Here is a 22,215-nt window from a genome sequence, read left to right on the forward strand (position 1 = left end):
TGTCATCCAGTACATCCATCATCAAAACCTGCTCAGCCATCTCTCGCTCAGGTGCTGAGTCTGGTACCGGCAACCGGCTGAGCGCATCCGCGTTTTCATGATGTTTTCCTGGCTTGTACCTGATGTTGTACTCGTAAGCACTCAATGTCACGGCCCATCTTTGTACTCTTGGTGAGCCCATCTGAGGTATAGGCTTCTTTTCATTGAACAGTGAGATTAGGGGTTTATGATCTGTGTAAATCGTGAAAACTCGGCCATACAAGTATTTGTGAAATTTCTTGATGCCAAATATCACAGCTAGACCTTCTTTGTCAAGCTGAGAATACTTTTTCTCAGCAGGAGAGAGTGTGCGTGACATGAACCCCAAAGGTCTCTCGCTTCCATCCTCCATCTTATGTGACAATACGGCGCCTACGCCATATGGGGATGCATCACATGAGAGAACCAACTCACGGTCAGCAGAATAATGAACTAACACCTCTGCTGAGTTCAACAGGTTCTTAGATTTCTGGAATGCTTCCTCTTGTCTCTTTTGCCATGTCCACCGTACCTCGTGTCTCAAAAGTTCATGTAAGGGTGCCAACCGGGTTGCCAGGTTTGGAAGGAATTTGTTGTAGTAATTTAGCAAACCTAAGTATGCTTTCAGTTCAGTGACATTTGTGGGGGTAGGTGCGTCCATGATTGCTTTAACTTTCTTTTCCACTGGGTGGAGCCCCTGGGCGTCCACTATGTGCCCCAAGTACTCCACTTTCTCTTGCATGAAGGCACACTTGCACCTCTTTAACCTCAACCCAGCTTCCTCCAACCGGGTCAACACCTCATCCAGGTTCTGTAGATGGCTTACTTCATCCACTCCAGTCACTAAGATGTCATCTAAATACACTGCTACATGAGGTATCCCCTTCAAAAGACTTTCCATGGTCCTCTGGAATATTGCTGGAGCAGAGGCCACTCCAAAAGGCAATCTGTTATACGTGAACAGCCCCCGCGATGTGTTTACTGTCACGTACTTTTTCGATTCGTCATCCAAGAGGATTTGCTGGTAAGCGTGGCTCATGTCTAATTTTGAGAACTGCTTACCCCCGGACAGTGTGGCAAACAAGTCCTCCATTCTTGGTATGGGGTACTGCTCCAGTGAAGCCACGGTATTTACAGTAAGCTTGTAATCCCCACACAGTCTTATTGTCCCTGTGGGCTTCAGGAGTGGCACTACTGGTGCCGCCCATTCAGCATATTTCACTGGCGAGATGATGCCTTCTTTCAACAGTCGGTCTATTTCCTCGTCGACTTTTGCTCGCATAGCAAAGGGGACAGAACGCGGACGGAAGAAGCGTGGGGTGGCATCACTTTTCACATGAATAGCAGCTTTCATTCCTTTCAGGGTGCCCAACTCCTCTTTGAACACATTTTCATGTTTACTTAACACTTGCTGAAGTGTTTTCTCTGTTGTTTTGACTTGGTGCAGCTTTCTGTTGTTAGGACTGTTTTTCACTTCACCCCAGTCCAATTTAATTTCCTCGAGCCAAGCTCGACCTAGCAAGCTGGGGCCGTCGCCTTCGACCACCACCAGGGGCAGATGTTTTTTCTGCTGCTTGTATTTGACGCTGACTCGTGTTGCACCAATCACCTTATTGATTTTGATGGGCTGCAGGCTGGGGGGCTTGCTGTCTTTCCCTGTTTCTCTGAATGTTGCTTCGTTCATGACTGTTAGGCAACATCCAGTGTCTATTTCAAAGTTCACCTTTTTTCCATCAATTTGCATATCCACAGTGTAGGGGTCTACTCTTCTTAAGTGTACCGCACTGCCACACCCTAACTTGAACAGTTTTCTTTTGTGCCCTTGACTGCACTTGACACAGTTCAACATAAAAGAGTCATCTTCAGAGCTATCAGTTTTGTTGTTATCTGCTTTCTCACCCACATTGTGAGTACTGTAGTGTGAACTCTGCTTTTTTTCTTTCTTTACATATGTCGATCCATACTTTTTCTGGTTCAGTTTAGTCTTGCTTTTACAAGCTCTAGCTATGTGTCCCATTTTACCACAAGCATGACATTTTTCTTGTTTGTACTTACAGTCTGCTGCTGTGTGCTTGGTTCCTTTGCAACGATAACACTCTTTATTTTCTGCTTTAAAGGTACGACTCTCCTGTTGTCCTCTAGCGAGACTGAAACATTTTGCTGACGCCCCTGAGGTCTGCAGATCCTGTGCATTTTTATTTGCAGTCTCCATGGCTACTGCAATTGACAGAGCCTTGTCAAAAGTGAGATCTATTTCTGACAAGAGACGTCTCTGAATTCGGTCATCCTTAATTCCGCAGACGATCCTATCTCTCAACATCTGTTGTAACGTGTTGCCATAGTTACAATCCTGTGCCAGGCGACGCAGCTCCGCTACATATTCCATGACGGTTTCATTCGGCTTGCGGGAGCGAGAGTCGAACTTATACCTTTGCACAATTTCACTGGGCTTCGGATCGAAGTGATTTTTCATCAGAAGCACCAGCTCTTGGAAGGTTTTGTCTTTGGGCTTGGCCGGGCTGAGAAGGTTTCGCATCAAGCTGTACGTCGCTGCTCCGACGACACTTATTAATATCGCTCTTTGTTTCTCTGCATCGTCGATCCCGTTAGCTGCGAAAAACTGCTCGAGTATTTCCGTGTACTCATCCCAAGTCTGATTCTTTGGATCGAACGCTACTAGCGTACCAATTGTAGCCATTTCCGCTTCGAGGTCACTGCCTTCTATTTCCAGCTGAAAACTTTTGCATTCTTTGAAAAGCTAGCCAAACCTGTAGCCGACTCCATCACTTTATTTTCTTCTCTTTTCTTTCAGTCCGATCGCCCAAACTCCTTCCCCCTAAACGTCCTCGTCGCCAAAAAGATGTTGCATCTTCAAAAAATAAAAATACAATAACTGAGCCTTACACCGGGGTATCGTTGCACTGGTTTACTGAACCTTACTTTCAGGGCATGTACAGAACATGAGCATCCATTTTCTACTGCCTCCTACAGGACACACTCTTCTTCCACTTCCTTACACATTAATGTAACACAGAACTAATACTGCCTCTCCTGGCATTACCATTGTAACAACACATTCATTCTGTTTCTTTCAGAAGATTAACAGGAACTTAGGATGTAGGTATCTATGAATAATAACTATTATGTATACTCATATTTATATAACCACTTATTTCTTGCGATACCACAAGCGCACATTTCGGTGCTTTTTTTTCCTGAGCTGTGATACACTTCTAGCCAATCATTTTACGTTTCCGAGGATAGTAGGCGGGGCCAGGTACGTACGTTCTGTTAGAGCAGAGCTACAGATTAAAAATGTCCAAGGCGAAGCGGTCAAAAGTCTGGCTGTACTTCACAGCAAAATATGCAAACTCAGCAGCAACAAGTGCTTTAAGCTGATACTGTGATACTGTCAAAGGAGGTAACACCAAGAATCCGATTAAACAGCTGGCGACGCATAGCGTTTTTTTTAAAAGCCGAGAAATGCGCCGTATTTGATAGCTTGCTGCGAGACCTCACACCGTGCACGTCGGGTGGGTTGCCAGTTATCGGACCCGGAGCAACATCCCCCAAAAACCCGAAGAGGAGAGTCCTGGCCCCTAGCCCTGCCAGTGTAGCAGAAATGATGAGGATGATGATGCAGCAGCAGCCGTTCTTCTCTGCGTGAGTAGCTGTTCGTGTGTAATTTACGTTGAGTAGGCTAACCACGTTATTACATTAATGCATGTAAGGTGAACTAGCAAACATCATCATAGCTACATGCAGCTGTCTTCTTGTTTGATGGCAGATACTCCCTTCACCCTGGACAAAAAGGCTAAAATGACCAAAGAAAAAGTGGAAAACAGCTAAACATGAGAGGTTTAGGACAAAGTTTGTGTTTTTTCCATTGTTTAAGCACTGCTTCCAGCCAAGAGTGATACCATATATGCCCCATAGCTGCAGAAAAGGCTAACATTGTTATCTTTTTACAAAAAAACCCCAGCTGAACATGAGAGGTTTTTGGACAAAGTTTGTGTTCTCCATTCTTTAAGCACCGGTTCGAGCACCGTTTAAGCACCGGCACCGTTTCAAAAGTACCGATTTGGCACCGGTATCGGATAAAACCTAAACGATACCCATCCCTAGTCAGACTGATGTGCTGCGGTCAGCCTAACCAGCTTTATCATTGCCCTGGATTCTTTGTGTTAGCCTTGCAGATGCTTACAGAGTGGCAATTCTGTTAGAACTATAATGTATAACTTTGATTGCTCTTTTGTCTTTTAGATTAGATTAGATAAAACTTTATTAATCCCTCGGGTGGGTTCCTCCAGGAAATTCGGTTTCCAATAGCACAGCATCGACAGAAGTTACAGAATGTGAGCAGAAATATACCATATATAAAAATACAGAGTATACACAAGGGATAAATAAAATAAATACGAATAAGAATACAAGGGATTTGCACATTTCAAGTATTGTGAGTCTATTGCTCCGTTGGATATTAAGTATTGCACAGTGAAGAGGCACTACAGCTGTTCCCTCCTCCTTTGTCCTCCTGTTTCCCCTCCCTCTCCCCTCCAGAGAGGAGTTAAACAGTTTGATGGCGTGTGGAACAAGGAGTTTTTGAGTCTGTTGGTCTTTGGGAGAAGCAACCTGTCACTGAACAGGCTCCTCTGGTTGTTTATGGCCGTGTGCAGAGGATGCCCAGCATTGTCCATAATGTCCAGCAGTTTCTTTAATGTCCTTTTCTCTGCCACTGTCACCAGAGTGTCCAGTTTCATGCCGACCACAGAGCCAGCCTTCCTGATCAGTTTCTCCAGCCTGCATGAGTCCTTCTTTGCTGTGCTGCTCCCCCAGCACACCACAGCATAGAAAAGTACTCCAGCAACCACTGACTGGTAAAACATCCTCAGGAGCTTCCTGCAGATGTTAAAAGACCTCAGCCTCCTGAGGAAGTACAGTCGGCACTGAGTTGCATGACCAGTCCAGTTTGTTGTCCACCCACAGCCCGAGGTACTTGTATGTGTTGACCACCTCCACCTCTTCTCCCTCTATCTGAACTGGCAGTGGACCTGCTCTGGACCTCCCGAAGTCCACAACCAGTTCCTTGGTCTTTGAGGTGTTGAGTTGCATGTGGTTTGTGTGACTCCATGTGACAAAGTTCCTCACCAGACTTCTGTACTCCTCTTCCTGATCATCCCAGATACACCCCATGATGGCTGTGTCATCTGCAAACTTCTGAATGTGGCATAATTCAGAATTGTAGCAGAAATCAGAGGTGTACAGGGTGAAGAGAAGAGGGAACAGCACAGTTCCCTGTGGTGCTCCTGTGCTGCTGACCACAGTGTCAGACGTGATGTCCTTCAGCCTGACGTACTGTGGTCTGTCGGTGAGGTAGTTTAAGATCCAAGTGACCAGGCAGGAGTCCACCTGCATCCTGTTTAGTTTTTCCTGAAGCAGACAGGGCCGGATGGTATTAAAGGCACTTGAAAAGTCAAGAAACAGGATCCTGACCGTGCTTTTTCCCTTGTCCAGGTGTGAGTGGGCTCTGTGTAGGAGGTACAGGATGGCATCCTCCACTTCAACATCTGCCTTACTATTTTGTGTAATAGTAAAGTCTATATCTCCATATCTCCACTGTAGACCGCTCTTTGTTCTACTTAGACTTAGTTCCTCCTGTGACGGATGGCGCATTGGGCCACAAGGGCTCGCCAATGAGTTTGGTTTGCAGCCACATCTTCAGCCTCATCCCATGAAAGATCGACCGCTTTCAGGCCCTCAATGAATGACCGTCTCCACGTCTGTTTTGGTCGTCCGCAGCTCCATGACAGGTCTTCATGACATGGCTATCTTCGGTAATCATTTTGGATGTTGGCGAAGAACGTGATGGCGAAACGAAATCGTCGCTCCAATGCCACGTCTGCTAGCTGTTGTGAGGCAGTACGCTGAAGGACCTCCTCGTTGGTAACATGATCTCGATATGAAATTTTGAGAATCTGTCGGAGGCCGTGCTGTTGGAAAACATTCAGTCGTCGGGTAATCGTTGCCGTCGACTTCCATGTTTCATTCGCATAGATAGCCATTGGTATGAGTATTGTATTGAACAAATGGACTTTGGATGATATCGAGATGGCGGTCGATCTCCAAACTGGATTCAAGTTGCGCATGGCCGATGCTGCCTTTTCAAGCCGACAGGCGACGTCCTTGTCTGAGCCACTGTTCGGTGTTATCACACTGCCCAGAAAAGTGAACTGATTGACTTCATCAAGCAGGTGGTGGCCAACGAGTACCGGAGTATTTGCTCTGGCCTAACCGAGCCGCATGACTTTGCTTTTTGCAGCGCTGATCTGCAAGCCAATCTTTGACGCTTCATTTTCCAGCATGGTGGTCAAATCACAAATGGAGCGTTGAGTAGATCTGAGCAGCAAAATGTCGTCCGCGAAATCAAGATCTGCAATTTGTCGTCCGTCGTGTCCTTGGACTCCATGCTCCCTGTCCCGCAGGGTATGCCGCAAGATGAAATCCACAGCCAGTACAAACAGAAACGGCGATATAACCAAGCCTTGTCGGACTCCCGTCTTGATCTCGAACGAGTCCGAAATCCCACTATCTGTATGGACACAGCAGCTTGACTCGTGGTAGATGTTTCTCAGGAGGCTAACGAACATCTCCGGTATGCCGTAGGACCGGCAATTCTCCAGATCGTTTCTTGATGCACGCTGTCGAACGCTTTTGTAAAGTCTATGAAATTGATTGACAGTCGTTGCTGTAGCTCGGCACTTTGATCGATTATTGTCCGTAGCACAAAAATCTGCTCTGAACAGGATCGTCCATTCCGGAACCCGGCTTGTTCTTTCCGCAGCAGCTGATCGACTGTCAAACAAAGACGTCAGAGTAGGGCTGCTCAATTAATCGAATTTTAATCACGATTACGATCTGGGCTTTCAACGATCATTAAAAATGACTGAGCCGATTATTAGCCCCTCCCTCATGCTTTACTCTCGCGCTGCTCCATGTGGCAAATCAAGCGCACTGCTCTGCATTTCAAACACGCGTCACAACAATTAAGAGGACCCGAGGGAAGCTCGGAAAGCTAAGCAGAAGTTATTTGGAGAGGAGAGTGACTGCCGTTGGTTGAAAAGAAAGGTAAAGAAAAAAAACTTCAGTGGTGTGGAAACATTATGGGTTCGCGGAGTCAGATGTGGATCAAGTAGACACAGTGTGTAAACTTTGCTATGGTGTCGTAGCTGCACCACAGAGCAACACTGCAAAGTTCACATTTTTCATTTATTTCTTATATTGCAAACATTTGCACTGTTATCAGTATTTGCACACTATTTTATATTATTTTTTAAAGTCATTATTCAATACATTGTTATTCTTAACCCTTTAAAGCCGGTCAGAGCAGCATGCTCGTTTTGTATAACTATTTTTAAATCCCTGTAGAACCTGAACCGCTAAGCTAGCACAATAAATTTTTTTCCATATGAAACCAGAGGAGTTACATCTTATGCCATCAGCTTGTCCTAGGTCACGGTTTCCTTCCACATATAGCTTTGCAAAAATTGCATAAAAAGCGTTTGCAGGAACAAAAACATAATATTCCAGAAACACGCTTTGCCGATCCGATCAGCTGTTCATAACACTTCCCACATTGAAAAAGACGTCAACGCGAACTATCGCAAGTGACGTCATTTTCGCGGAAAATGTAGTTTTTTTACTTGTAGGCCTTAGAACTCGAATTGCACTGCTGGAAATAGTTTATTTTGATGCACATGCACATTCTTTGCAAATTTGCATCATAGGATTGTTTTTTTGTTTTTCCTGCAGTATATAAAAATTGCTGTATCTCCAAAAATAAAACTATGAAGACACTCAAAATAAATTTCCTGTTGTTGTAAACTATTTTTTGCAACTTTTTTGTATTTAAAGTTTTGAGGGATAAACCTCTTAAATTTCTCCAAGTAGAAATATATGTAAAAAAACAAAACAAAAACGATTTTCAATTTTTTTTTGTAGTTTATTGCACTTTTTTGCAATTAATGTAGTTACTATGGACTTAATACATACACATTTTAAAAATATGGGCTATAACAGTTGTATTGATGTATAGCAACGTGAAATGCTCCCACAAATGGCACTACAGCATGTAAAAAAAAATAATATAAGCTCTGGCGGACGAAATAAATATCGTCAAATAATCGTGATCTCAATTTCAGTGAAAATAATCGTGATTATCATTTTTGCCATAATCGAGCAGCCCTACGTCAGAGTAGCACTGTCAGTGTCCTGGGTCTGAGCGCACCAGGGTCCCTAAGCAATTATGGACATGTGTACTTTTGGTGTGCTGTCCCTCATTCTCCCTTCTTGCAGGTATATGTGTGTGTGTGTGTGTGTGTGTGTGTGTGTGTGTGTGTGTGTGTGTGTGTGTGTGTGTGTGTGTGTGGATGCTGGAGTTTCTGAGGCACCTTCAGGCCTGGTGGGTGTGGCCCTGCCAGGTGGTTGGCCACACCTGGAGACCATCACACAGCTGATCAAGCCTCGTCGGAGGAGCTACTTAAGAGTGCGATGGAGCTCCCTCCGACACTGGATCATTGCGTGACTTCACGAGAAGCGTGGAGACAAGAGGGCAGCAAGCACGGGGTGCTCAGACACTGAGGAGCGGAGACAAGGAACACTAGCACTGGGAAGAGGACATGACACGGGAGTCGGGAATGCACTGAGGAATTATTGTTATTTTTCCATTCACTGTAAATAAACGCACTGCTTATATTCAGATCTCCATGCCTGGGTCCTCCTTCCTCACATCCCCACGGTTGGCCAGCGTCAACCGTGACAAGCACGGAGCACAGAACCTTTCCTGGAACAGAAAGGAGAGTTATCCCACGCCAGTTGTTACAATTAGCAAGATCACCCTTCTTCGGCAGTTTCACGATGACATCCTTCCTCCAATCTTTCAGAACTGTCTCCCAGCAGTGATTGAGCAGGGCCATAAGTTGTTCGACTATAAGGTCACCGCCATTTTTCAACCGAAATCTCGTCCAACCCCGGGACCCGGCCAGCCTTCATTGACTGAATCATGGCTTTTGTCTCCGCAACAGTAATTGGATAAACGTTAACTGGAAGGTTATCCAGGGGGCAGAAGGCGTCTATGGGTATCATCAACATGGGCGCCAGTTGATTCAGGATTTCCTCGAAATGTTGGACCCATCGTCGGTCTTGTTCCTCCGCCGTTGTTAAGAGGCGGCCGTCCTTGCTCTTGACTGGTACTCCTTTGCCACTTGGAGCACCGCTCAGTTCCTGGTGGACTCGATAAAGCGTTTTGGTATCGTTTTTGTTCTACAGACAAACTGAAATCAGCTGAATGTAGCACAGGTGCCCATGAATGACAAAGCATGTATGTTTGATGTTTTTATTTTCTTTCTGTGAGCTGGTCATGGAAATAAATGAAGAACCTTTTGTAATGCAAGTAACAAGATAATTGTAATTCTCTTGATATTGTAATTGATCATTGTAATTACTGAATAATGGCAGTGACATGTTACATTACTGTGTTACTTAAAAATGCAATGTGATTACAGTAATGTGTTACTTTGTAACGCATCATACCCAACTCTGGTCCATGCTTAATTTCACTTAATTTAGTTTAGCACCATGAAGTACAACCCGACCCAAACCTTTATTAGATCAACAATGTATAAATATTCTAGAGATTTTATCATTATTATTATTATTATTGTTTTATTGTTTATTTATGTATGTTTTGTTAGGCCAAATTGGCATCAATGCTTTGGTTTAACTATTTCAGCTTGGTAATTCTTTTTCTTTTTTCCTTCTAGGTATTTCTGTGACCAAAAGCCCGTTCAGAGACCGTCTGCCCTCCTATGGTAAGCTCCACAGATAACCACTGACTTCAGTTCAGTTCAGTTTCACTGTAGAGTGACAGATCAGGGTGATGGTTTGCACTTAGAAAATATGTTGATGGGGTGGGGGTTTGCTCCAATTATTGGGTTATTACCATTCTCAGCCTTCTGGAGGAAGTTTATTCGATGGTGCTGAAATGAGGCACTGACCAGATTTTGCTCTGGGCACGAAACAGTGGAGCAGATTTTCACCATTGCAGGACTTCTGGAAGGATCATTGCTGCGCCCACGACCCAACTTTGGATAAGCACAAGATAATAACAGGATGAATGGATATTACTTGGAAAACAAGCTAAAAAGCTTGTGGCCATCAGGCTTCCTGAAATATTACATATTACATATAAAGACATATTCTTTTCTCTCCTCAACAGTGCTACCACTTGATGGGCTGCTATTGTCTTCCTTAAAGTCTTTGTCAAATTGAATTAGTCTATTTTGTTCACAAGTGAAACTCTGACCTTTCCAAATCCCCACTTACAACTCTGATACACCAATGAGAGAAGATTAAAGCCACTTGCACACTTTTTTTTCTTTTTGTAAATATCAGCGAAATGGTGCTGCTATTCCTTTTTTTTCTCAGGTATCTCCCGGCCTCGTTCTGGCAGTGCACCACCCACTCCAGTGAATGTACTGAGCATGCCAAGCTCCCCTTCCTCAACCAGTTCCTCCCCTTCATACAACAGACAAGTGACAGCAGCAAATTTTTCCAAGACAACCACCAAGACTCCCACGGTACCACAGTACTTCTTTTTCATTTGTCATGTAGCACTTCTTGATCTCTTTAACTTATTGCTTGTTCCTTTCTTTCAGATTCCATCATGCCATTGGAAATCTTTCTCCCAGCTTCCTTCCTTCTCCTCCCTGTTTTGTTCATCTCTCAGACCCTCTCCCTCACCCCTCAGGTGTAATGTGGACCACCTTCTACATCTGTTTGGTTGCTGGCTGTTTGATGCTGCACTAATCAGCAGAGACTCTGGTTTGTCTCTGCAGTATTGTTTACGCAAAACACATACTACACGTACACATAGTAGGCACAGTACAGTAGTTCTTGTATTCCTTGTGTACTCTTGCTGTGCTTCCATATCTTACTTACTGAACTGTCTTCTCTAGCTGGGCAGGGTGATGTTGCTGTAATGTCAAATGGATGGGCGGCAGGTCGAGCTGAGGCTTGTGGGACACTTTGCAGGATCTTCAGCTGCAGGAAGACGGCAGAGGAAATTCTGTCTGTCTACCTGTCCAGGTACCTGTCTGTTCACCTGTTCAGAGCTATCCACCCATCTTTGAGCAGTGTAATGATTATGGTTCTCCATCTCTTATTCTGCAAGGTTCTACCTGGTTTTGGTACAGGGTCTTCAAGTGTCAGAGAAGGCCAGTTCCCCTGTTCCGGCCTCCATTCTGCTGAACTCCACCTCTCTGTTCTGCTGTGACCTAAGAGGAGTCAACATACTGCTACCTCCCTTTATCTCAGCTCTGGAAAATGTGCTGCTTGACAGGTGCAAGTACTGCAAATACTGTAATTGTTCAATGAGAAAAGTTTATTTGAGTTTTTTTTAAATAGCAGAATAAAGCTGACATTAGTAATGTTAGACGTTAACTCAGCCAGACAGAATGAAACGGAGGAAGAATGGGTTGTAAAGCATCTTTCAGCCCAGAACAACTTAAAATTGGAATTGTCAATTGGTAAAATTCATCTATGGAATTTGGCAAGTTGATTGGAGGCTGAGTCATGAGCTCATGGATGCTGATAGATGCTATTACCTACCAGGATTTCGGGCTGTTGGATTTTGTTGTTCACCTGAATCTCAACGACGGTAAATATTACTAAACTAAAGGCTTCTCTCATACTCTCTCTCACTCAGAGAGCTACTGAAGTTTAAGAATTTTGTCACTCCGGTGGATTTAAGGCGAGCCTCCATCCTAGTCCTGCTTTCCCTGCTGCCCATCCCTATGCACTTTGGATCAGTCCAGTTAGAGGTAACTTATCATGCACTTGCTTAAAAACGTACCCTTGCCTGAGCAGAGATGAGCCGGATCACTGTAGCAGTAGTGTTCACTTTGCTGCTTAGGAGTTACAGGATAGGAAGTTAAGCGCTGATGCTGCAACAAGTACCCTCCTGTTGCTGAAGCCACGCCTTATCAGTGTCCTGATTGGAGCTCTGCAGACAGAGGCAGACACCTGTAACATACAGCTCCTCCTGGGTTAGTTACTCATTCTTTTCCAATTATTGGTCCTGGGGTCAGTTTTTGAGCCAGTTAACAGAAGTTCATATCTGAGTGTTTGATGTGAAAGATTTTTCCATTGTAATCACTTCTGATCTGGTGTTTGTATAGCGGCCATGTTGAATCTGATTCAGGATTCAGCTGTGTTAGAGCCCGCAGGACGAACTCAACAAGTGAGTTTACTGATATTGAGGGATATGTACTTACATTTGCCTTCATTTTATGAGACAAAAACAGTTTTTTGCTTTTGCTTTCAGGAAACTGAGCCCCTGCTTACTGGGACCAGTAAACTCAAACAGGCTTTGGGAGCAAGTCAGACCAGTTCAAACCGATGGACCAGAGGATCGAGTAATTACAAATCAGTTCAGTTAAATTTGTTTTATATTATCAATCCCTCATATCTGAAGAATCTAACTGCAGTAATGTGCGTCCAATCAGATGCAGTGGCAGTTTTGTGGGTTCAATCTCTACGTTTGCTCACTCAGCGTCTGACGTCTCAGTGGAGGAATGATTCAGCAGTTTGTCTGTCTGCCCTGGAAGTACTGGGAGGATTGGCCAAGGTGGAGACACACACACACACACACTCAGCGAGATCAAGAAAACCGTACTTTTTTTTGACAATTTTATTTTAAATTTTCAAAATATAAAACAAAAACAAACGCAGAACAAACAAAGACAACCACAGACAGGCTCAGATGCATACAGAAAAAACACTTAATGCAAACAAACTTGCACTTCACAATACAAGAAGAATACAAAAAGCTGAAGTTGATGAGCGTTTACAGAGTTGAGCCCAATCTGGCTCTTGCAAAGTGTTCCAAAAAGGGGTTCCATCTGTATTATGGACATCGTGTCTGTTACCCACAACTGAAAGGAAGGAGGAGTGGGGGACTTCCATTCCCTCAGGATTAATCTCTTGGCAACAATCAAACCTAGTTCCAGTGGCCCCTGCACTTTAACCGGGAGTAGCTCTGACGTTGGAGAACATCCAAAAATTACGAGTTCAGGTTCAGGCTGTAGAGGTTTCATATATGCCTTGGAGTACCAGTCAAATATTTTAAACCAAAACTCTGTTAATGAGGGACAAGACCAAAAGTAATGGAACAATGTACCTTCTGCCCGTCTACACCTGTTACACATTGGGGAGATAGAAGGAGAAATCTTGTGCAGTCTGACCTTAGAATAGTGTAACCGGTGGAGGATTTTAAATTGAATTAATTGGTGTCGGCTGTTTATGGAGAAGGAATGGATTTTAGACAGACACTTACTCCACATAGAGTCAGGCACATTCATCCCCAATTCTTTTTCCCAAGCCTGCCTGATCCCAACGGTATGCACTACAATAGAGTCACCAAGTAACTGTACAATTTTTGTGATAAGCTGTCTGGAATCAGGTTGGCTCTTGAGTATTTCGTAGATCCCGTGCTCCGACGGTAGAGTTGCAAACTCTTTAAACTTGGATTGGATGTAATGACTGACCTGCAGATATCTATAAAAGTGTGAATGTGGCAGATTATATTTCCCTTTTAGTTGACCAAATGAAGAAAATGTATCATCAATATACATATCCTTAATAGACACTAAACCCTTTTCTCTCCAGTCATGATAAGTCTTATCTTGCCAAGGGGGCATAAAATCATGATTAAAACATATTGGTGTCTGTACAGATGTGTCTGGCAGTTCCAAAAAACTTCTAATCTGATTCAAGATTCTAATAGTTTGTTTTAATACAAAACCCAGACATTTATAAAAGTCTAATTTTTCAAACTTGGTAAATAACATAGCCAACAAGAAAACCTTACATTTAAATCCATGTTATTTATACTGAACCAAATTATTACAGGCATCCTTGACATGTGAAGCTCTTGATCTCTCAAAATTATACAGGGAAACTTAGTATTGGCAGTCTTCCACTATGATCCTGTACCTATCCCCCTGCAGGTGGAAGTGCGAGTGGAGGAGTCAGAGAGGATGCGAGTAGTCAGTTCAGTCTGCACCTACATTGTTTTTCAGTGCAGTCGTCCTCCTCCTCTTCACTCCAGAGATCTGCACTCCATCATTGTTGCTGCCTTCCAGTGTCTCAATGTCTGGTTAACGCAACATCCCACACTGCTTGGCCATAAGGTAACTGACCAGACCAACTAATCACTATGTATCAATGAGATATCTAACTGCCAGATGACTGACCAGCAGGTGAACATCCATGCGCTTTATTTAGTGTGTGTTTTATTTGACTTTATTCAGGAGTGTTTGTTGGAGGTCCTGGAGATCGTGGAACTCGGGATTTCAGGCAGTAAGTCTAGACAGGAACAAAAAGTGAGATGTAAAGAGGAGAAAGACCAAAACCCAGCCTCTCTGAGGGTGAAGGAGGCAGCTGAGGCCACACTTAGCTGGTGAGCATCACAGTAACAATAACATTAAGATTGTAGAGATTATAGAAACCAATCGTTTTGCATATAAGATCTGACTTAGTTTATATCATGCATTTTGGTTGCTTCTTAACAAGCAACAGGAACAAAAACAGAATTTTGACATGAATTGCTTCGAGGATTTATGTCATTTCAAAAATGTGTTACTGTTCATCAAAGGTGTGGTATATGTGGTATAAGACTGTCAAAAGCAGTTATTGTTTAAACATTTCATCGTAGAAAGCTTTCTGATCCTGGCTATACTTTCAGTCTGAGTGAATCTCCTTTTATTGCTCTTCACACACATGACACAGATGCAATGGAGACAAATGAGTCAAATAATGTTCATGAAGCTGGCAACAATGCATTATTTTACTACAAGTTCAGTCATATTGAGTTCAATTCAGTTTTATTTATATACCCTGATCCATGCTTGGTTGTGCCATGGTATTAGTGTTAGTATTAGGGGGTTAGGGGTAGGGTGTAGGGTGCTGTATTGAACAACTGATCACGGAAATGTGGCCAAACTTGGTCTTGCAAAACTATGAAATGTGCTAATTAATCCTTTTTTAAAAATCATTTGTACAAATTATTTCGGTACAAAAAGGAGGGGGGGGGGGGGGGGGGTTGTTTCTTTGTTTTTTTTGTTTTTTTACAGAACTCACATTCTATTTTTTATTGCAATGTGGGACTTTACAGTACTGCCTCTTTTTTTTTTTGTTTTTTGTATTTCAAATCGGCCATGCTAAGAGATTTAATTAGTGCATTGGTCCAAACTTTTTGGCTTTTAACCTTAAATGTTTTAAGATATTCATGTTAAAACATTGTCTCCCAAAAAGTAGGTGAATGGGCCTCTTTAAAAATAAAAAAATATCAAGAGAAGTATTTTAATATGTGAAGCTAAAATTTCACAGAAATCACAGAAAGAGGTGATTTGATTTGAGATGAAATGACACAGAAAGAAAGAGCATTGTCATCTTTACAGCCTTTTAGTCATCAGGGTTTGTAGTCAAATTAAAGTTACTGCAAACTATCAAAAGAAAAGCCCTGTGTAACTATAGTGAAATATCTCAAAACCACTGTACTTTGCTGTTGGTTTCCTCTAATTTCTTTGTGCACCAGTGCTCTATACAATCAATTAAATACTATTTATATAGCACCAAATCAGAACAACAGTTTCCTCAAGGTTCTTTACATTGTAATGTCAAGACCCTACCCACAGAGTCCTGACCTTAACACAACAGAACACCTTTTGGACGAATTGGAGGAGAAACTACAAGCCAAGCTTGTCAATTAACAGTGTCTTACCTCGCAAATGTGCATCTGGAAAAATGGTCAAAAATTCCCATAAACACACTTCTAAACCTTATGGAAAACTTTCCAGACGAAGCAAAGGGTGTGCCGACATGGCATGTCACTCAGGTTCACATGCGTGTGAAGGCAGATGAGCAAAAACCTTTGGCAACATAGCGTACAACTGCTGACCTGCTCCATGGTAAACATACTGAATGGATGAGCTGTAGCTTGGTTTGTTACCACCAAACATCCTATCCAACTATCAGACTGGGGCATCTCTAGCTTTAAGGATGTGGTCTGTATTTGTCTCAGTGTTATGCAGGTTTCAGAGGCATTCCCTTTCGTCAGTGGTATCCTCAATGAGGATGTTCTGGTTCGTTCTTCCTGTCAGAGTGACAGCAGTCTTGAGAAGTTCAGATATTTTGTGGTGGAAAGCTCCATGATCCTAGCCTTTTTGGAGCAAACACTGGGACGTGAACAGGGTGAGTCCTGATACAACTAATTGTGAAACTGATAAAAAGGAATCTGGGATGTGTACACAAAAGAATAGAAGCTAATGTTTTTCTATTTACATTATTAAGGAAAACTGTACAGGAAATAAATATATTGCACAGCAACAATAGCAGCAGAAAACCAGTGTACATGCATCATTCCAGACATGAAACTGAACTGCCCTAAAGATACAGTCATGGAACAGAAAGATGGAGATCCTGTTACCTACTCCCCACTGACTGCAGTCTGTTGATGAGGGTGTAAGTGGCTGTGGGAGATGGTCGTTTTGAATGCTGAGCTGACAAACAACATTCTGGTACCTGTCTCAAAATGTTGTTGCAGCCTGCTGCCTTCTTTATTTTCATTCTCCTCAGGTTTTTACAGCCACGGTGAGATTTACTACTTTCTCATCAACGTGAAGGATGGCTTTTATTACAGGGGTGCTCATTAAGAATGTTCATTAAGAAGGTGTTGTTGTCACACAGCCTTATAATCTGTTACTGCCTGAATCCCCTGCCACATGTGTCTGGTATTGCTAGAGTCACAGTAGAAACCTTTAATCTTTCCAGCATTCACAGGCTTATCACATCACATACTCACACTGATCCTGGCACAACAGGAACGCAGGCAGTACTCGACACATACTGTAATATTTAATAGATATTTTAGATTTCAGCTTCTACTGTTCCACATAAAACTAATCTTTGGGAGGTTCAAAGTTGCCCGTTGATAGTTTCGATTGTGTTTTTGCTTTTCAATGGTGAATGCAGCACAGTATCCATCACTCATCATGGTGACCAGGGGAGCGTCAGGACGCCACACCTGGAGTCTAGAGCTTTGTCCAAAGCCTCACGAGGGACAAGCTGACACACAGGTGGCCACTTCCAAGCTGATGCAGTATGATTCAGTATATGTTGTGCATTCCTTCAGAGGACTTTATCATAGCTTACAATAGATTATACAAAAGATGTGCGCAACCACTTAGATGTCTTCCATTAGTTTGTGAAGTCATATTTTGTAGTACTTTTTTCAGGTTAGGTCAGTCATTTCTTCTCTCTCTTACCTGATGATTGTTTTCAGGAACCCCTGATACCAGAACAGCACAGCATGGCCCAGGAAGATGCCAGAATACAAACTGTTATCAAACAGCAGCTGCTTTCTGAAAGTTTTGATACAGTTCCATCAGTTAAAGCAGATCATAGTATTCCAGCTCTGCATGAGACCATTACTGAGGAGGTAAGAACCAAGTTGGATGAAACCCAGTATATTAGTATATGCTCCTGCTTTAAAACGAATTATCAGTTATACAGTGGGGCAAAAAAGTATTTAGTCAGCCACCGATTGTGCAAGTTCCCCCACCTAAAATGATGACAGAGGTCAGTAATTTGCACCAGAGGTACACTTCAACTGTGAGAGACAGAATGTGAAAAAAAAAATCCATGAATCCACATGGTAGGATTTGTAAAGAATTTATTCGTAAATCAGGGTGGAAAATAAGTATTTGGTCAATAACAAAAATACAACTCAATACTTTGTAACATAACCTTTGTTGGCAATAACAGAGGTCAAACGTTTACTATAGGTCTTTACCAGGTTTGCACACACAGTAGCTGGTATTTTGGCCCATTCCTCCATGCAGATCTTCTCGAGAGCAGTGATGTTTTGGGGCTGTCGCCGAGCAACACGGACTTTCAACTCCCGCCACAGATTTTCTATGGGGTTGAGGTCTGGAGACTGGCTAGGCCACTCCAGGACTTTCAAATGCTTCTTACGGAGCCACTCCTTTGTTGCCCGGGCGGTGTGTTTTGGATCATTGTCATGTTGGAAGACCCAGCCTCGTTTCATCTTCAAAGTTCTCACTGATGGAAGGAGGTTTTGGCTCAAAATCTCACGATACATGGCCCCATTCATTCTGTCCTTAACACGGATCAGTCGTCCTGTCCCCTTGGCAGAAAAACAGCCCCATAGCATGATGTTTCCACCCCCATGCTTCACAGTAGGTATGGTGTTCTTGGGATGCAACTCAGTATTCTTCTTCCTCCAAACACGACGAGTTGAGTTTATACCAAAAAGTTCTACTTTGGTTTCATCTGACCACATGACATTCTCCCAATCCTCTGCTGTATCATCCATGTGCTCTCTGGCAAACTTCAGACGGGCCTGGACATGCACTGGCTTCAGCAGCGGAACACGTCTGGCACTGCGGGATTTGATTCCCTGCCGTTGTAGTGTGTTACTGATGGTGACCTTTGTTACTTTGGTCCCAGCTCTCTGCAGGTCATTCACCAGGTCCCCCCGTGTGGTTCTGGGATCTTTGCTCACCGTTCTCATGATCATTTTGACCCCACGGGATGAGATCTTGCGTGGAGCCCCAGATCGAGGGAGATTATCAGTGGTCTTGTATGTCTTCCATTTTCTGATGATTGCTCCCACAGTTGATTTTTTCACACCAAGCTGCTTGCCTATTGTAGATTCACTCTTCCCAGTCTGGTGCAGGTCTACAATACTTTTCCTGGTGTCCTTCGAAAGCTCTTTGGTCTTGGCCATGGCGGAGTTTGGAGTCTGACTGTTTGAGGCTGTGGACAGGTGTCTTTTATACAGATGATGAGTTCAAACAGGTGCCATTCATACAGGTAACGAGTGGGGGACAGAAAAGCTTCTTACAGAAGACGTTACAGGTCTGTGAGAGCCAGAGATTTTCCATGTTTGAGGTGACCAAATACTTATTTTCCACCCTAATTTACGAATAAATTCTTTACAAATCCTACCATGTGGATTCATGGATTTTTTTTTCACATTCTGTCTCTCACAGTTGAAGTGTACCTCTGGTGCAAATTACTGACCTCTGTCATCATTTTAAGTGGGGGAACTTGCACAATCGGTGGCTGACTAAATACTTTTTTGCCCCACTGTAGATGACTGTTTATGACTCGGGCAGCTCCTCAGTAATTAATTTTTTCTCTCCTTAAAACTTGGTATGTTCTTCTAAACACATTGATTGAATGGTTACTTTATATGATGATGCAGTCATATAGAGACTGAGAAAATCTGGACTGATGATTGTGGTTGTTAGGTATAGTTAAGCCAATTACTGAAACTATTTCCTGAGTACATTGAACTGGTTAGGTGTGACAGTTGTAATTACAGTGTAATTCCAGGTGTAACCTTTTACTGGCCAGGTGCAGCAGCAACTAGAACATCTGCGAACAGCTTTAAAGAGACAGCAGCAAGTCGAGGCTCGACCACAAGCGAGCAGTCGTTCGGCTGTCCCGATGACCTGTAAACCTCCTCCACCTGTCACCCATTTCCAGGCGGCAAGACTGTTCCTGTCCCACTTGGGCCTGCTGACACCTGAGAGTGTAAAGGTAAAGAGGTGCTCATAGGTGGTCGCCTGGTTGTTGGGGTCTTCACTGCCTTACTGTGGGCCTTTACCTTACAATATAAAGCGTCTTGAGGCAACTGTTGTTGCAATTTGGCACTATATAAATAAAATGTAACTTAAGTAAAGTTACTTTTGAGCCTCTGATGATATGATGTATAAAAATGGCTGTAATTGCTAAACAGTTGATGTAATACTTTTGAACTGAATACTTTTAAAGCTGAATGTCTGCACTTCAATACCATGTTAATTGTTTGATTTAAAATCAGGTGGTGGTATACAGAAGCATAATTGGCAAAATGTCGTCACTGTCCAAACACTTATGTACCTGATTGTATTTACACGTGTAAGTGTGCTTATCTGTGTGTCTGATAGGTTTGTAGCTTGAACCTATTCGCTGGAAAGTTGAAGACAATATAATTACACAGCAAAAAGCATTGAACACCAAGTAGGCAAAGTTCTTCGTGTTACTCATGCATGAGGGTGGAACGACATCCACCACTTGACCCCCGTCAGACTCTCAGCCAGGTTCCCCATAGCACTCCTTTTATTGTGGTTACATGAATATGCATAGGGTCATTAACATATGACGTCTACATACAAACAAAGAGTACCTTGTGTGTGTGTGTGTGTGTGTGTGTGTGTGTGTGTGGGGTCAGAGTGTGACCCCATAAATGACTTCCCTAAACCTGCTGGTCAGGAAGTCCAACAGTTCATCTGAACAAAAGGCACTTAGCCTAAAACAGATACAGCCACGTTTATCCTGCCATAAAACAATAAAACAAGGTACGACCTCTTCCCATGCTCCCAGGATGCACACCAAGCCTTTGCAGCCTGCTAAAGATCACACATCCTATCACTACACAATTGATTATACACCTCTAAGCATATATGGTTAAATATTTCTAAGCATAAATGACAATCAACATTACAAAACCTAACAGTGTCTCTCTCTGTAGGATCCAGGTATCAGTGGTGTTCCAGCTCCGCTTGTGGTGCTCGACTCATCTCTTCCTGGTTTCTTTGACAGCCTGAGAAATTTGGACCAGCAGCCATCAAGAATCTACGATTCCACCTTTATCTTCTACATGGGAGCAGGACAGAGGACAGAGGCTGAGGCAACCTAAATAGAGTTTTAAATGAGCAGCTGACTGTGTTCAACGTTTGTTTCAATTAAATATATTTTGTATATAGTTTTAGATCGGTTAAAGTTGTTTTCTTCTCTTTCAGTGTCATTTTGTGTGGACAATGACACACTGTCAGATCTAGATACAATTATTTGCGAATTGTTGTAATGTTTTTTGAAAATGTTGCTCTTGTTGTGTTAATTTTATTATCTGTTTGTGTATAGATCCTGAAGAATGTGGAGTCGGCCTGCAATGTCCATTCACACTTCCTTGACTTCCTGTCATCTCTTGGTTGGCCGGTGGAGGTGGGACAGGTGGGCAGGGTCAGCACTAGCAGATCCGGTATGTGTTGCTGATTGGGCCATTCACAGAACACTCTTAAGGCTTTTCTTGCTGATGCAGATTGGTTATTTTCTTTCTACCAGAATTTTCTTCTGTGCTGGGTGACAGCGGAGGGAGTGTGTTTGACGGGAAGCGGTTCATCCTGATGTTCACAGACAGTCTGACAGAGCTCACCTTCATTGTCCCATCACTGCTACACAGTCATGGTAACACATAATGTACATTAGTGAAACACTTAATCCAAACTTCTGACCCAGAGGGTTTGTGTGGTGTGTGACTTGAGGAAGCATGTTAGTGTTTGAGATGCAAGTTTTATGTCTTCATTTTGGTTTTTGGTTTTATGTATTCAAATCAACACTCCTGTAATTAAGCAAAGTTGTTAAAAATAAGATGATTCAAAGAACATGAAACACTGAAACATGGCTAAACCTGATGTGATCTGGTTGGGAACAAGAAAGAGCTTCACCTATGACTCGCCCAATCTTCAAATCTGAGTGTCAATAAAACAGAAAATCACTCATAAGTGAAACTTTTGAATTAATATTTACATTAAATATTGAATATTTCTGCTAAAACATAATAGTGTGAAATCTAACATTTACTATGATTTTAAGAATGCATGTCACCATATAAGGTTGTGAGTAATTTCTAAATTTTGTATGAATACATTTTATTTGACCCATTTTGTTTTCTTTGAACTAGATGGCTCGTCAAAGAGTTCAGAGGTGTTGTTCCCACCTGCTGAGTCACCACTCAACCTACCACATCACTCTAAATCCAATGTATGGACTTTCAAAATAAAAGACTTTTTTCCTTGTTCCTCTAATTTGTATCTTACATACTCGTTTCTTACTTGTCTCTTGATCTTTCATGTCTGTGCAGAGTTATCCAGCAATGATGCCATGTAACAGCCCTGAATGCAACTTGATGATAGTCTGGGTCGAACGGTTCGAGGACATTGGTAACTATGATTCATTTTTCTGAAAACAGAAGTTCATGCTTGCTCTGTGCAAATTTAAAGTCCATGGTGA

General features: G+C 42.8%; 1 protein-coding gene across 10 annotated transcripts in view; it reads left to right on the forward strand.

The window, feature by feature from the left end:
- The window catches only part of LOC308395700 (ral GTPase-activating protein subunit beta-like), a 33,244-nt gene that overhangs the window by 8,205 nt on the left and 2,824 nt on the right, over positions 1-22,215 (forward strand). For 3 of the 10 annotated variants that reach the window (XM_080880656.1, XM_080880651.1, XM_080880657.1), the window contains exons 10-30: positions 9,837-9,884; positions 10,501-10,652; positions 10,731-10,896; positions 11,031-11,160; positions 11,246-11,413; positions 11,780-11,894; positions 11,987-12,119; positions 12,252-12,313; positions 12,398-12,488; positions 12,579-12,700; positions 14,082-14,264; positions 14,385-14,533; positions 16,157-16,326; positions 17,107-17,210; positions 17,417-17,572; positions 19,516-19,701; positions 20,675-20,833; positions 21,067-21,184; positions 21,268-21,390; positions 21,887-21,966; positions 22,067-22,145. In XM_080880656.1, coding sequence (XP_080736782.1) covers positions 9,837-9,884; positions 10,501-10,652; positions 10,731-10,896; positions 11,031-11,160; positions 11,246-11,413; positions 11,780-11,894; positions 11,987-12,119; positions 12,252-12,313; positions 12,398-12,488; positions 12,579-12,700; positions 14,082-14,264; positions 14,385-14,533; positions 16,157-16,326; positions 17,107-17,210; positions 17,417-17,572; positions 19,516-19,701; positions 20,675-20,833; positions 21,067-21,184; positions 21,268-21,390; positions 21,887-21,966; positions 22,067-22,145 — 2,694 coding nt within the window. Of the gene's footprint in view, positions 1-9,836; positions 9,885-10,500; positions 10,653-10,730; positions 10,897-11,030; positions 11,161-11,245; positions 11,414-11,779; positions 11,895-11,986; positions 12,120-12,251; positions 12,314-12,397; positions 12,503-12,578; positions 12,701-14,081; positions 14,265-14,384; positions 14,534-16,156; positions 16,327-17,106; positions 17,211-17,416; positions 17,573-19,515; positions 19,702-20,674; positions 21,185-21,267; positions 21,391-21,886; positions 21,967-22,066; positions 22,146-22,215 lie in introns of those variants that run through there. The other 7 variants (XM_080880654.1, XM_080880655.1, XM_080880653.1 and 4 more) reach the window with 7 other exon arrangements.

This window comes from Rhamphochromis sp. 'chilingali' (assembly GCF_963969265.1).
Source record: "Rhamphochromis sp. 'chilingali' genome assembly, chromosome: 4".
Lineage (NCBI taxonomy): Eukaryota > Metazoa > Chordata > Actinopteri > Cichliformes > Cichlidae > Rhamphochromis > Rhamphochromis sp. 'chilingali'.